Genomic DNA, 15,327 nt, shown 5'->3' with positions numbered 1-15,327 from the left:
GTTGGGGGGAGGGAGCATCGGGTTGCGGAGGGGGTGACTCGGGCGGATGATTTGGAGAGGTCGTTTGGGGGGATGCAGCTGTGAGGGAATATTTGGCGAGGATTCTGTCGATTTATTTGACGATGTAGATGGATTATTGAGTTGAAAGCCTATCAAGTCGGTCACGCATTGGTGTTCCAAGCCTGAACGATTGTTTTTGAACAAGGACAGCCGAGAGTAAGCATAATCATCGTTATAGGCTAGCTATTTGTTCAGGTGATGTACAATCGAGAAGAAAAGAGTCAAGTCCACCCGTGGACTTTTCCATCCTCAAATACCTCGCCTTCCACCCCCTTTAGCTGAAATCAAGCCCCAGCATCGGCATTCTGATACTCATACTCGGCCCGCAACAGCTCCGCCTCGATAGCGTGGCGCCGCGCTTTCTCGGCTTCGCTGGAATTGTCCTTGAAGACGTGGTCCATCTGCTCGAGCGTGCGGCCCTTGGTCTCCGGGATGAAGAAGAACGTCCAGACGAGCGCGAGGAGACAGAAGACGGCGAAGAAGACGTACGCGCCGTAGCCGGTGTTTTCGACCAGAGGCGGGGTGATGAGGCCCTACGGTCATTAGCTTGGTTGTGAGGTGGGCTGGGGGGCAGGAGCTTACGATGATGAAGTTGTTCAGCCAGTTTGAGCAGGTGGAGAGGGCGACGCCCTTGGCGCGGAGGGAGGAGGGGAAGACCTCTGCTGGGTGTCAGTTCTCGTCTAGGATGCGCTGGGAGACATAACATACCGGAAGGGAGAGCCCAGGGGACGGGACCCCAGGAGGCTCCGAAGCTGAGCATGTAGACGAGGAGGAAGGCGACGCTGACCCAGCCTTGGGGGCGGTGGGCTGGCCAGTTATTGGAGAAGAGGCCGACGAGGACGGCGATGATGACGTGGGAGATGGTCATGAAGAGCGCGCCCCAGAGGAGGAGGACGCGGCGGCCTAGACTGTCCATTGTCCAGACGCTGGTCATGACGCCGATGAGCTGGGTTACGTTGAGGATACCGGACATGAGGAGCTGCATGTCGTAGTCCAGGCCCATGGTCTCGAAGAGGGTGGGGGAGTAGTAGATGAGCGCGTTGATGCCGACAAACTATAGTATGTAAGCGGGGATCGAACAGAGGAAAGGGTCTGGTACATACCTGCTGGAAGAACATGAGGCCCATACCCACGTGAGTGCGTCGCCAGCATCCTTTCTTGAAGCAGTCTGCCCAGGAGGCCATCTCCAGCAGGAAGGATTTCCGAACGCCGCCTCCTTGGAGGGTAGGATGCTTTTCTGCGTTCATTTCCTGGTGGAAGCGTACCTCGGCTTGAATGTCGAGGTACTCCTGACGGATCCGCTTGTCTGATGGGGGCAGCCGACGCAGCTTCGAGAGACTCTGGAGGGCTTCTTCGTTTCGTCCCTTGGACGCGAGCCATCTGGGAGAGAAGGGCAAGGCAACGACACCACCGGCGAGAACAAAGCCTGGAATCATCTGCAGGAGGAAGGGAAGCCTCCAGGACCATTCTCCAGCCATGAATCGGGTGCCGTATGTGATCCAATATGCGATGACGATCCCGAGGACAATGCAAAACTCTTCTAGCACCAGTAAAGTACCGCGGCACTCCGGAGGGCCTTTTAGACTGTCAGCGCTGTCCCGACTGGGAATGAACCAGAACACTTACTGATCTCGGAGATGTACAACGGAGCAACCATCGATAGCATACCAATCCCCAGCCCTCCAATAAACCGAGCTACGGTCAACATGGCGTAGTCGACCGCGGCAGTCTGCAGCACAGACCCAATAGTGAAGATGATGACGGCAACAACAATCGAGTACCGTCGAGAGATCTTGTCCGCGATCCATCCCTGGTTGAGCGCACCAAGGAGAGCCCCCAACTCAATCATGGCCGTCATGAGACCTTTCCAGAAACCGGCACCGGATGCATTAGGAGATACCTCCGGGAACCGTTCCAGGAATTGGTCCATCACCAGGATGACAGACACCACACCTTGATCGTAGCCAAAGACCAGGCCACCAAGCGTCGAACAGGCGGCACAGAGAAAAACAAACGGGTTAGAGACTAGACCACGAAGACCGGGAGGCCCATAGGGCTCTCTGTCATTCACGATGTCCTCTGCATGATGGCTGAATCCTATACGACCATCTGGAGAGACCTCCTTGGCGAGATGAGGATGTTTGTTTGCCATACCTGGCAGGTGGAGGAAGAAAGAGGGACGGGGGGTTGTCAATAAGGTTGTGGCGGAGGACAAGATTTGTGGCTATTCAGATGGGATAGGATAGGAAAAAGCTACAGAAGCCGAAGCATGATTTATATAGGTCTAAGCAAGAGCCGTCCATTATGATTGAGACCTTGGACAGATGCAAAGACCGAGCAGGATCGCTGATTCGCAGACAGCGGGTAGGACGGTCGTCGTCGGATGCTCCCCGAGCCATGACTGGGGGAAGCACAGAAGAGCACAGAAGAAATAAACCCTAATAATCTGTAAACCATGACTGGACGATATGGGATCAAGGGGGATGTAGATCCGCAAAGAGAGACTGTCGAGTGTCGAATAGCAGAGAGGCCGTTTGCAGCAGACGGCTATTGGAAGTGAGAGGAGACTCTTAACCCGAATAGGAAATAGTCGAGTGGGTTACGGATCGGTTTAGAGCTCGCAATGGAGACGGATGGGGCGTTTTAGGCGTGTGGGCTCATGGAACAGGGCTGTAAGATGCTCGAATTCACTAGAAATGAGGTGTCTGGCTATAGAATATGAGAGAAATCTGCCAATTCCATGTCAGATCGATAGCTGAACTGCTATACTGCGCACATTGAGTCTCCTCTCTGTCCTCTTGAAGGAGAATCCTGTGACAGCTTACGGCACGTGCTGATCACCACGAGATGAGCGATGATGACAACAGGGAAATAGTTAACCAGTATCGGAGAGCAATACAAATTGATCCAGAGGAGATAGCCGACGCATCAATAATTACTCTATCATCCATGTCATGCACTCATGCAACGGTACTAGGTACTAGGGTAGAGGCTGTCGGCCCGACGGCACTGCCTTAGGCTCGTATAACTACGCCCATGGAAATCTTTGTGAGGAAGCTCAGGGCGAAAACCGATCGGAAATGGTGCAAAAACTGCTCAAATCTCGTGATGACATTTGAGGATAGCTATACGAACCTGATGATGATTCCCGTGCTCAGTTGCTACGATCGATCCAACGTGATCTGCCTGATTCCTTGCGTGTTGCTGTCACCCGCAGTGGTCATGAAGGACTGTAGCTTACTGGTACATCCTCCGGAGCCTTGCGGTGTATATGGACGATGGAGTAATTGTATCTTCTAGAGTCTAATCTAATGATGGATAGATACCTGAAGCTGAGCCTCTAGATACCTAATCTGCTTAAAGAGTGCTAGCGCCAGTTGCAACTGATGCCCCTCTTCGTCCGCTGTTTGTTGTCTACACAGTCCTCTTTACAGAATATCGCAATCTCCTCCAACCCTCCATTTCAAGCATCCCCACGGGGTAGATAGTCATTGATTCAACATAAATCTCACCTTGATTCCTTGCAAATCCTGGGGCTTACTCCAGTCGTCGTCTTGTTTATTCCCCACTTGGATCATCACCAGTCAAACGCCGACCGTCATTCTCGGTCATCCACCGACTTTCTGAAGGTGCAGGTCACCACTTCTAAGTCTTCGTCGACTGTTCATCCTTGGGATTTCCAACTGCAAGCTTGACTCAGTTCTCGCTTTGTACAAGTCGTCATCCCGGTTTGTGATCCTCCTTTGCTGTGTCTCTGTATTTCAGCATCGCATAGAGCATCACTAATGTCACCATGCAGTAACCTTGTCTAACCCTGCGGACTCGACGGATTTCAGTTTCCGATCCTCAACGTCATTGCTCCTTTGACCCTGTTCAACAAACCGAGTTTTACCATCAACCCCGCAAGAACCCGCTTGAAGCCTGATCAACCGACTGTTGCCCTGGTCTAATCAAAACATGGGATCGTTTGTGGAGGACCTCTGGTCGAGCGTCTTTACCCCGGGTCCCACCCCGTCGCTCCTGATCGCGACCAATGTCACCTTCGCCGCCCTGCAGGTCCTCCTGCTCGCTCTCCTCCTGGCCACATACAGCATTCACTTCGTCGTGCTTTCCATCCTTTCCGCGGCTCTGTGGTGGTCGATCAACTGGTTCGCTCGGGAGTTGAGTCAGGTACAGGCACAGGAGGCGCACAAGGAGACACGCGAGGGGAGGGAGCTGAGGGGCGGTAGCACGAAGCCACCGGGGGCCCTGGACAGCAGCGACAGTGACACTGAGACTGAGAATGTTGTGAAAGAGAAGAGCAAGGCCGTAGCTGCCGCGTCCTCTGCTCCGGCTACTCTCCAGCCCCCGGCTGAATCGCAGGTGCGAAAGCGACTCAGCGTGAGTGGTGATAGCTCGGGATACCATAGCACGGATAGTGAGTGGGAGAAGGTGGATGACAGCAATGCTTCTTAGTCGATCCTTGATTGATTTGGACTTGCACCTCGCGGTTTCATGCATACTGCAACGTCGCTGTCGGAGTTGAGTTGAGCTCCGTGATACATCTGTCTCTGATCTACTCCGCGATATGCATTCGATCTCTAAGTTGATACCCATAGATAACGATTCGGTGGCGATACACTTGCATATTTGCATACATATTTTGTCATTACAGCCTTATACATCCCGTGTACATTCCAATTGCTCTTTAACCATAGCTTTTTGACCGCCGTAATCTGCTCTCTATGTGTATGAATCACGTGATACCGCGATTCCTTGGCACCCACGCGACAACATCGATAGCGATAGACGAACGACCTACCGCGAGAACGAGAAGCCACAAATATAGCCCTGTACGCCGTACAACGGCGGTGATTCACGACTATAGCCCCCACGATGCGTCCAGATTAATCTCATCGTCACATTGCCATGCCGTCTACCATATCTGTCAGCCGCAAGCGCGTCTTCGGCTCCGTCTTCCCGCCCACGTATTTCACCACCGTGGCGGCGCCTCGTTTAGCCAGCGCCAAAAGTCCGAGCCATTCCCAGTCTACCGAGAGGACCGATGACCAGGAACAATATGACAAGGGGACCTGGGATCGTGCGTGGCGTGTAGCGACTGCGTTTCTGCAATTACCGAGCGAAGGGCTTGCGGATTTGACGCGCTTGGAGGATTATGGGGAGTTTCTGCAGCGGTGGAGGGGTCATACGAGCTTCACGAGGGAGGTCAAAGATGCGTTGGACTATTTAGTTTTACCTTTGGCCAAGGGAGAAAGTCTCGCGACGGAGCAGCAGAGCATACTCGAGTGGTACCGCCTGGAGATGCGGGTACATTTTCTGCGCAACTTTCACGGGGTTTTGACAAAGGTATGTTAAGGGCGAGGCCTGATGGTGATGATGGATTGCTTCTGATTCATACCAGGTGTTGGACCCGTCAGAAGACAAGGGGCAGTTACAGACTATTGTACGAATCCTTGAACTTGCACGACAGCTATACTTTGCTCCCCTCGTGGAGTACCTACTACCGCTCCTGAACAATGCCGATCAAGCACGGGAGCTTCGTGCAATGGCGTATACCTTCCAAATGGTGGTGGGGTATGCCCTGCCTTGGTCACGAGTATCCGACTTGCTCTTCCGAGAGCTCACGAGGGACGCGCTCATTATCCTAGGCATTGACGCGTTGGATGAGGAGGCAAACTTTGATGATACAGTCAGTGTGGATAATATGGAAGTCGACCGGCAGTACTCTGTCTCCTACCAGGATTGGCGGGAAGAGCCGTCCGCGGAGATCCGAATGCAGATGATGGCAGAGTACGAAGACGTGCGAGTCATTGCTACCCGCGAACGCCTGCTTTCGCTACTCAGGGGCTTGCAGCTCGTTGGTCTAGGGGGGGACAAGGCCCAAAAGGTTTTTGCCAGCGTGATGGATATGATGTTGACGGCATTCGTTGAATCTGCATACGCCAATCAGTGGGAGGGGCCGTCGTTGGTCACCCAGCACCTGCGACAGTGGATTGAAAATGTATTTGCTCGGCTGGTTGTGCAGGTTCTGGCGATCATCAACCACGACGAGACTGAATCGGACGCCTCTGGATGTCTGGATGTGAGTCTAGCCGATGTGGAAAAGTGGCAGGAGATGGGAATCTCACGCCTGGGGTCGCTCCGAACCCGGGAGCTGTTCGATATCATTGTCGAGTGGCCTGCGAGCAGCGGTGCGATTGAGGACTTGCGACACTTTTCGACACATCCGGCCGCAAGGTACTGTCTGACGCAAGCGTTCATCAAGGTGCTTAATCAACGGTTGTTGCATCCCGGAGCGTCGACGATTGACATCCTACGCGTGTACATCTCAATCATCCGGGCTTTTAACCTACTAGATCCCAAGGGTGTTTTGCTCGACCGGGTTGCTCGACCCATTCGCAGGTACCTCCGCGATCGCGACGACACTGTTAAGGTCATTGTGGGTGGGCTTCTGGCGGATCCTGCTGACACGGACGAGCCCGACCTCCCGTCTACAGGAGAGACGCTTGCGGAGCTGTCTGCTGAGCTAGCCAAGGCACATCAGACCTCACTGCGGGCCGACTCTGGCGAGCTAGATTGGGATGATATGAACTGGATGCCGGACCCGGTGGACGCGGCGCCGGACTACAGGAAATCCAAGACCTCCGACGTCATTGGCAGCCTGATCAGTCTCTTCGAGTCCAAGGAGACTTTTGTCCGGGAAATGCAGAACATGCTCGCCGACCGCCTGCTCCAGAAACGCGCCGAGTTCGAGCAGGAGACGTCCGTCTTGGAGCTGCTCAAGGTGCGCTTCGGTGACAGTGCCCTGCAGGCATGCGAAGTCATGTTACGGGATATCTTTGACTCTCGCCGGGTCGATGCCGTGGTACGGAACGACCAAGGCCTAGTCAAACAGGAGGAGGAGACAAAGCCCGAGCTGCACGCGAAGATCCTGTCGCACTTCTTCTGGCCTGAATTTCCCGCGCAGGAATTCAAGGTGCCCCCAGAAATTGCGGCGCTGCAGGAGCGCTATGCGACAGGATTCGGATCGCTCAAACAGTCCCGCAAACTCACCTGGCTCAACGGGATGGGACAGGTCACCGTCGAGCTGGATCTCGAGGACCGAGTGTTTGTGGACGAGGTGACGACTTGGCAGGCCACCGTGATTTACGCCTTTGGCTCTGGTGAAGCGGCAACCAAAACGGTGGATGAGCTGTCGGCGGAACTGGGCATGTCCGCGGCGCTCGTGCGCAGTGCATGCCTATTCTGGGTCAGCAAACGTATCCTGAGCGAGGTGCAGCGCAATACCTTCCGCGTACTGGAGGTCCTCCCCAATGACGATGACAAGGGAGGCGTCGGTGCCGCTGGCGTATCAGCGACGGACGACATGGGTGACGCATCCGCCGAGACGGCCAACGCCGCGGCAGCAGCCGATGCAGCAGCGGCGGCGGCAGCCAAGGAGTCGGCCGAGGCGGCGGCGATGGAGAAGATGAACCTGTACTGGCAGTTCATTGTCGGCATGTTGACCAATCAAGGCGCGATGCCGCTGCAACGCATCGTGATGATGCTGAAGATCGCGGTGCCGGGGGGGTTCCCATTCAGCAACGAGGAGCTACGCGAGTTTCTTGCGGGCATGGTAGCCAAGGGCAAGTTGGAGATTATCAGTGGGGGCAACTACAAGATAATCCAGTAATAGCTTCGTCCATGATACGACTAACGAATAATGATCAATTGCATGCATTAAATGGTATCATACTGACTAAGAATATGGCTTACTCCGCATCCAACGGCGCCACCGGAGGCTGATCGTCAACCTGAATACCCCCTCGCTTCTTCTCATTGCTATCCCAGAACGGCAACTTCCAGCCGCCCTCATCCTCAGGCGTCGCCAACCACAGCCGCATCAGATGTCGCCTGGGCGCGGGGGGCGCATGATCCTTGTACGCCGTACGAGCATGCAGCACATGCGAGTTGGCCAGGAACTGGATGTCGCCGACCTCCAAAACCATATGCAGCGCGTTCCGGAGACAAGTGTCCTCCAGCACCTGGAGGGCTTCGAGCTGCGCCGCGGACAGCGGGGGGATGATCCCCGCGTCGGAGAAGCGGGCGAGCGAGCGAACATAGTACGGATCCCACCTGTCACCAGTGTCAATCATCCAATTCATATCTCATATAGAACACCACATAAGTGATAAAGGGGAGGACGTACTTGGTGTACACGCGCGGGTTGTCGCCGCGCTCGAGATACATCACACTGGTGCGGATGTACTCATCCTGTCCCTTGGAGGTTTCGCCCTTCCGATCGAAATACCAGATCGGCTCGGTGAGCGTCTTGAGCACGTCCGGCCGCTCCCTGGCGAGGATGTTATACACATGGTGCGAAGAGACGAGGTCCGACTCGCCGCCTTCGAGCGCGCGCGCGATACACAGCAGCCCGACGATATCCGAGTCGTCGGCGTGGAAGAATTGTCTACCACATCAGCTTGGCCTTTATTCTCCAGGGGCTAAGAGAGGCGTACCTCGCATTCGTCCGGTAGATGCGCACCTTGTCGATCTGGGTGGGGTCCTCGCCTAGATCCTTGACGTGGCCCAGGACATGGCCGCGACTGTTCTGGCTGACAAAGTAGCCCAGGTACGTGCCGAGGCCCATGTACACGACGGCGGACTTGTGGTTGCCCCACTGCTGGACGGGGAGGCCCTTGAAGAGGATGAAGCCTTTGCCGTTGAGCAGATCGTCGCGGAGGGCCTGCAGGTCCTTGCTCAGGTTCGGGAGGGGGAAGTTTTTCTACGAGTAGTTAGCATCTATCACTATGGAGAGTGGCGTGCCGTGCCGACCCTGGAAATCCCCGTCAGGGGAATCTTGCTCTGGATGAACTCGTCCGCCGTGCGACTCAGCTCGTCCAGTTCCGCGGGTGTGAAGCGGCGCGTCCATTTGTCGGGCTGGTCGCGGTACTCGGCTGCGCTCCAGACGGTAGGGCCTGTGATTTCCTTGGGGAAGCGCTCGAAGGGCCGGATGTACTCGTAGAGAGGGGGGTGCTGGCCCGATGTCTTGAGGCCGTCGGGGAAGATGGAGGGGGGGAGTTGTGTGAGGGCCATATCACCTGTTTTACTGTCTGCGTTGTACTCTGTCTACGTCTACTCTTGCTGTGATCTCGCCGTGTGTGAGGGGTATATATACCCTTGTCGTCCAACCGTTGTACAACAGTATGAATGATTGGTCAATAGCGGAGATGATGGCGTGCCAGGCCATCTTTCTTTCTATAGGCTCGTGGCTCCGATCTTAAGTGAAAGAACCATTGGGAGCGGTGATGCGGATAAATGGCGCAATCCGATGGGGGGGTGGTGACACACTTTGATTCTGAGAGTGCAGCTACACTATAAGCCCAATGCTTTGATGAAATGACATGGTGAAGTCAATGCTAAACAGGGTAGTGGTATACTTACAAGCTCTAACATTTCCTGATCCTCATTATGACACTCTTCCTTTACTTTTGGTTAATAGTCATTCCATACTTTCAAAGTGGTAGCAATAGAGTATTTCCAACTAACACTATCTCCAATATATACATCCCTCGTATCCATAATCTAATCAATCAATCAATCAATCAATCAACATGATCAACTCTACTGTTAAACACCAGGAAAACCCCTCCCAATCCGGTAACCGAATCCGACGAGACTATCAACACCACCACCTCTTCAACCAGGACCAAACCCCTCCTACAAAATGTCCACTCAACCACAAGCAAGAATGCAAGAAAGAAAGAAAGAAATATGCACCTCCACATCGCCATCCTCGACCTCGACATCCCCGTGCCCACCGTCCACGCCGCCCGCGGCCTCTACAGCTCCCAATTCACCCACCTCCTCGCCTCCGCCGCCGCACGCCTCTCCCAGTCCCTCGACAAAGGCAGAGAGATAACGATCAGCACCTCCTCCTACGACATCATCGGCGGGATCTTCCCCCCCTCGCACCTGCTGCTGCCGCACCCTTCGCAACCCAGCGACAGCGAAACAGACCGCATCCGCAAAATAGACGCCATCCTCCTCACCGGCTCCTCCGCCTCGGTCTACCGCCCACACCACCACCCCTGGATCCCCCCCCTGCAGAGCTTTCTGGCTGACGTCTACGCGAACTACCCGCACATCAAGCTCTTCGGCTCGTGCTTCGGGCACCAGGTGCTCGCGCAGGCGTTGGTGCCGGGGTGTGTGGTCGAGGCTTGTCCTGGGGGTTATGAGATGGGGATTGGTGCGATTGCGCTCTCGCGGGAGTTTCTGGGGAGGTTTGGGCTATCGTCGCCGATGCTGGGGGAGGCTGGGGCAACGGCTGGGGCAACGGCTGGGGGAGAAGGGAAGGAGATGAGGCTGCAGCTTATCCATGGGGATTGGGTTGTCGTGCAGGGGGAACGAGGGCTGCGGCTGCGGCTGCCGGATGGCTGGGTTAATGTTGGCTCGACGCCGCGGTGTCCCGTGCAGGGAGTGTATCGTCCCGGACGGGTGTTGACCCTCCAGGGGCACTTTGAGTTTGATGTGTTTGTGAACCGGGAGACGTGTCTGGAGTTTGGGAGGAGGGGGGGTTGGGATGCGGAGGTGGTAGAAGGGTATTTGAGGGCGATTGAGGCGGGTGATGGGGAGGATGACTCGGAGGTTGCGGCGGAGATGGTGGTTTGGTTCTTTGCCGGGGAGGATATGAAAGTACATGCTGATGGTGATGTTAAGATGGAGATGGAGGGAGGGCTGTTGACGCCTCCGTTGGAGTAGCTACACTGCCACAGAACGGAGTACTCTGCTTGTGGATTTATCCTTTTGGTCACTGATGATCTTATACTACTTATGATATGCCTAGCTCAGGTGCTGGTATCAAACTGACTAGCCACTGTTGTGTTCGAGTTGCTCTGCGTGTGCACAATAAGAATCCACTTTCCATTGTTGAGATTAAGTGTCTGCATGGGCATGCGAAGAAATACTACTCCTTGTATCCGGCGCAGTATTTCCTTCTGGTCCAAGCTGAATTGGCGTCCTGTTGTGTCTCGAGTCCATCCACTGTAGCGAACGTAGTATTGTGTCCGACGTCTGATTCTAGGAAGCAAGCTTAACGGAGTCTAACAAAGAACAAGAGGTTAGTAATCCACAGAGCCAACACAAGCCGTTTACGAAGGAGAACAGCTTACCGCGAACCTCATCGACTTCCACGACCATCCCCCTCTGAGAAGCCCACTGCATGTACTCGACCACGTAAGGAACTTTTGGCCTGACAATTTTACCAAAAGAATTGAGTCGTTGTGCAATGTTTGTTCCCAGAGGGCTAGATGCAATCCGCTTAGGCATAACGGTAACTAGTACTTCGATCATCCTTGAATGGGCGACGTTGCAACGGTGATCATCATCAACAAAGCCAAGATCACCGGCTTTAGTCGCGTCAGACACCGTGAAATCAAGTATGACGACCTTCGCTTCTCTTCCCTGCATGGAATCTATCGTCTCAACTGAAGGCTGACTCTCCTCGAGTATTTGAGATCTCATCTGGAAAAGCGCCCTTCGGTAAAGGTTGCGTTGAGCTGAATAGGGCGTTATAATCTTCATATCTTCGCCTTTATAACATCCATACATATGGTTGGCCAGGATCAAGGTCAAGACAGCTTCGACATGAGCAGCACTGTACCTTGATAGACTTGATGATTCAAGCACACACGAAGATATCTCCAGACTGAGAACGAAATGGCCGGTATCGAAATCTGCTCGAGTGATTGGAAAAATGGCCCGTACCATTCTGTCCCATTTAGGGTTAACCTTCAGGGAGTCGGTCACAGGGTGAGATCGCATTTCGTTTTTGTAGATACGTCTGTTCAAAAACTCCGCGAAACTCGGCCGGAAACGGCGTTGCTCGGTCAGGTTCAAGACGGGATGGTTCGCGCGAATCAATCGAACAACAAGGGACGTCTCCATCTGATAACTAAACTCGTTCCATCCCGGTTGTTCTTTCGCTGTGAGAACCGTGTGCTGGAGTTGCCATGTATCTCCACCAAGCACAATGGCAGCGATCTTAGGAGAAAATTTGCACTTGTGAGAGGGATCCAACCATTGACTTCGAGCTCCTTAGGGTCCTCATCTCGGATGAGGAGCACGGCTTTCGCCTCTAATCCAAAATGCTGGGAACACACGTTTGAGGCCAGGTTGTTGTTAGTGGAAACGAGGATCTGGCTGGCTCTAGCAACGTACTGGCGAACGTGCTTGAAAGCGATGAGCGCACAATTTTTATCCTCTAAACCCCATTCGCTCAGTGGTTCATCCCTCATGTGTTGCAGATGCGATCGAAGCTCGGCGAACATGTCAACTTCAGGTCCCTCCAATTCGTAGACATCTTCAAGAGCAACCAAGCCCTGAGATAGAGCCTTCTGTTCTTCGGATGGATAGTGGCCAAGAAGTGTACGGCCCTCTTTCTCAGCTGATTCAATCGCGCGAAGTACTTGGAATTCCAGAGACAGTTGCGGCAGGCCATAGCATCGGTTACGGTCCGCTGTAGCGATATCTTGTGCGATCTGGAGCATAAGAAGCTGGGCCTCTATGGACATAGCCGCTTCCCCTGTCTCCTCAGGTTCTGCGATCTCCCCATGCTCAGTGTCAGACTTGCCCTCGGACTCAGACTCGCGATCAGCCTTCTTCGCTTTGGATAGGAACTCTTGTACTTCCGTTTGTGTTCGGTACGCTCTCAGGAGACGACATTGGATGTTCAAAATCCCCATGAGCTTCAAAAGAGCTTCGCAATTTGCATCGGCAGCCTGGTGCGTTGGGGCCCCGTAAACGATATGAAAACCCATCATTTGGAAGACAAGACCGATGAGCGCCAACAAGAAGGTCTTTCCCGCTCCGGGGAACCCTTGTATGATCAAGACGCCATCTGGGAATGCAGTGCAAGATTTGAGGCATCGGATTTGATCTTCAGACAAGGTTAACTTGCTCAGGACATCTTCCAATATCTTTTGGAATCTCTCGTGCGTCGGGTCGATATCCTTCAGAGGATCCACAACTGCCCTAGGCCCGCGGCTCTGATTGAGGAGGATCTTCTGCCACCGCTGTGCGAATTCTGCCCCTGGTTTCATGTTGGTGATCAAGTTTATCGCATCGACTTGTCTCGCGGCCCCTACGTGAGGGATCCGGAACATGACCCTAGCATTCAGGAGCTTAAGGGGCTGTCCTGGGTTGGTGGCGAGAGACTGGAAAAACTCTAAAAATTCTGTCTTCACCAAATAGAGCGGATTGCGGTATGGGAGACTGAATATATTGGGGACGGCTATGCCCTGACAAGTCACGTTTCGGTTCGTCCTCCTCTCTGGAGGCGTAAAGCTGATCACGATGTTTGATGCTTCTTTCACTCGGAAGGACTCGGCAATTTTGGTATCAGGCATAGAGTAAAACATGATAGCCATAATACCATGGCCAGCAACGTTCAAAAACCCGACTTTGTGGTCCATCGATGAGATGCTGTCGTGAAGCTCTTTCTCCCGCCTCCATTCCAGAAATGCACCGTACGAGAACACAATTGCGGCTTCTTCAAGGCTGGCGAACGATATCTGAGAAGGGTACCGTATGATTCTGCTCTCCTGGACCTCATGTTTCGCATCTTCGTAACCATTCTGGTCTTTGCCATTGGTTTCAGTCTCTGCTGATGCTGGTTGAATGGCCGCCCTATTGATCTGTTCCCGGGAGACCAAATTGCCCCAGTGAGTCTGAGGCTTTCCGGTTGGACCACAATACGGGGACCAAGCCCTGCAGGCCGACTTCTTGAAATCGAATATGAGGTCCTGAGCCATCCTAAAACGTTCCTTGCGAGCAGCTGCCTTCTTCTTCTTTTCATCAGTCCCATCCGTCTCGTCGATTCCAAAATGTGCGTTAATTCGGATCATGACTTGGGTCTTTTCTCCGGTCTTCAGTTTGCTGGTGAGTCTGCGAAGATACCGGAAGACATTGGCCGAAGCGTTATCGAAGCCAGTGTCGTCGATATCCATTCCAAAAGCCGTACAACCTTTCGCAACAAATTTTACAACCCAGTAGCTGTCTTCCTTCTGCTCATTTGATTCATTCTCTGACGTGTCCACTGGCTGGTTCTTCTTGTGCTGCTTGGTATTTCTGCCCTTTCTGTTTCGATGCACTTTGTCTTGCACCTCGTAGTCAGTGACGTGCAAATGGTTATCGAACTGCAGGTAGGCGACGGCAGTCTTGGAAGGATCGTCTGACTTTCTGTAGGTGATTTCGAGGATGAGTCTGCGATAGACAGGCTCCCCCATCACCTTGGCTCTAACTGTCACGCCAGTGTCCTTGTAATTCCAATCCTGCGGGAGCCGAACAGGCCCCGAGGAGGAAGACACGGCAAACTGGGCGTTCTTCCAACCGGTTCCAAAAAACTTTTTGGAATAATAAGAGCTTCGGGGAGCGAGGGGGATGAGCTTCTGCAGGTCTTCCTCCTCTTGCGACCTTCGGCGACCAGGTTGAGTACCGATCGCCTAATAATGAATTAACATCTTGATCAACGCCTGGGATGTTATGCAGAGAACTTACCTGAGGCGGAGCACTCTCAGTCACGAATGGGTCAAAATCATTGATCTCCTCGAAAGTGAGAATAACTGGTTGTTCGATTGCCACATTCTGATCGGAAGACCCGGGTTGTGCAGTCAATTCGGTCTCAATTCCCTGAGGACTCTGAGATTGAACTTCCATTCTGAACCTCGACTGCTTTGCTATGAGCAACGGGTCCTTTCCTCAAAATGACAGAGAATCTTGCTTAGAGTTAGAGGATAGCAAATTTTGGAATGTTGAGAGAGCCTGTGGTTATTGCACGGAAGTAAGCAAACACAGAAAGGAATAAGGATAGGGTAGAGAAAGCAAACAGATAATCTTGATTGATCTTTCTCTTCCTCTTCTCAAACGGGAAGAATCGAGGCAAGAGATGAGAGCAGGTGAAATGAGTGTAGGCAGATAATCTAAAGAGGCTCAACAGTGCTTCAGAAGCCTAAAGGCGTGAATGACAGTCTGTGAAGGAAGAAAGAAGAGGGATTAAAGTGGAAAATTTCGAATGTGTATTGCGTTGAGGGAAACAGGCAATGGGGGAAGTGAGTGCTCCTACGCGGTCAGAAGTGGCCTCAGCAGTGGTTCAGAAGCATAGAGATCTGCATGGCAGTTACTTAAAAGAAGAGAAAAGGGAAAAGAGGGAGTAAAGGCATGAGAGGCTCCAACAGTGGTTCAAGAGCAAGGAATGGTTGAGGTGGTGAGAGGAAGGGAACCAGAAGGGGG

At 53.3% G+C, this 15,327-nt stretch overlaps 6 protein-coding genes across 6 annotated transcripts; 3 read left to right on the top strand and 3 right to left on the bottom strand.

Moving 5' to 3' along the window:
• Positions 1–344: 344 nt before the first annotated feature.
• CDV56_102136 (sugar porter family MFS transporter) lies at positions 345–2,212 on the bottom strand (the record flags this gene model as incomplete). Its single annotated transcript, XM_026755755.1, has 5 exons — positions 345–593; positions 643–719; positions 769–1,114; positions 1,164–1,636; positions 1,687–2,212. 5 exons carry the CDS (start codon positions 2,210–2,212, stop codon positions 345–347), a joined length of 1,671 nt encoding a protein of 556 aa, XP_026609727.1.
• Positions 2,213–4,017: 1,805 nt separating this feature from the next.
• On the top strand, positions 4,018–4,515 carry CDV56_101805 (V-type ATPase assembly factor PKR1; the record flags this gene model as incomplete). The annotated part of the gene is made up of 1 exon (XM_026755424.1): positions 4,018–4,515. The coding sequence occupies one exon, from the start codon at positions 4,018–4,020 to the stop codon at positions 4,513–4,515; it is 498 nt and encodes a 165-aa protein (XP_026609726.1).
• Positions 4,516–4,968: 453 nt separating this feature from the next.
• CDV56_101361 (anaphase promoting complex subunit 2) lies at positions 4,969–7,732 on the top strand (the record flags this gene model as incomplete). Its single annotated transcript, XM_026754980.1, has 2 exons — positions 4,969–5,406; positions 5,462–7,732. 2 exons carry the CDS (start codon positions 4,969–4,971, stop codon positions 7,730–7,732), a joined length of 2,709 nt encoding a protein of 902 aa, XP_026609725.1.
• Positions 7,733–7,811: 79 nt separating this feature from the next.
• CDV56_101139 (TauD/TfdA family dioxygenase) lies at positions 7,812–9,135 on the bottom strand (the record flags this gene model as incomplete). The annotated part of the gene is made up of 4 exons (XM_026754758.1): positions 7,812–8,175; positions 8,249–8,509; positions 8,559–8,824; positions 8,875–9,135. 4 exons carry the CDS (start codon positions 9,133–9,135, stop codon positions 7,812–7,814), a joined length of 1,152 nt encoding a protein of 383 aa, XP_026609724.1.
• Positions 9,136–9,813: 678 nt separating this feature from the next.
• On the top strand, positions 9,814–10,800 carry CDV56_100887 (type 1 glutamine amidotransferase; the record flags this gene model as incomplete). Its single annotated transcript, XM_026754506.1, has 1 exon — positions 9,814–10,800. One exon carries the CDS (start codon positions 9,814–9,816, stop codon positions 10,798–10,800), a length of 987 nt encoding a protein of 328 aa, XP_026609723.1.
• Positions 10,801–11,005: 205 nt separating this feature from the next.
• On the bottom strand, positions 11,006–14,754 carry CDV56_100183 (uncharacterized protein; the record flags this gene model as incomplete). The annotated part of the gene is made up of 4 exons (XM_026753802.1): positions 11,006–11,118; positions 11,211–12,081; positions 12,126–14,540; positions 14,596–14,754. 4 exons carry the CDS (start codon positions 14,752–14,754, stop codon positions 11,006–11,008), a joined length of 3,558 nt encoding a protein of 1,185 aa, XP_026609722.1.
• Positions 14,755–15,327: the final 573 nt, after the last annotated feature.

Source organism: Aspergillus thermomutatus, assembly GCF_002237265.1.
Source record: "Aspergillus thermomutatus strain HMR AF 39 chromosome Unknown NODE_430, whole genome shotgun sequence".
Classification (NCBI taxonomy): Eukaryota; Fungi; Ascomycota; class Eurotiomycetes; order Eurotiales; family Aspergillaceae; genus Aspergillus; species Aspergillus thermomutatus.
The sequence above is the reverse complement of the archived record's forward strand: the minus strand, read 5'-3'. Positions and strand labels throughout refer to the sequence as shown.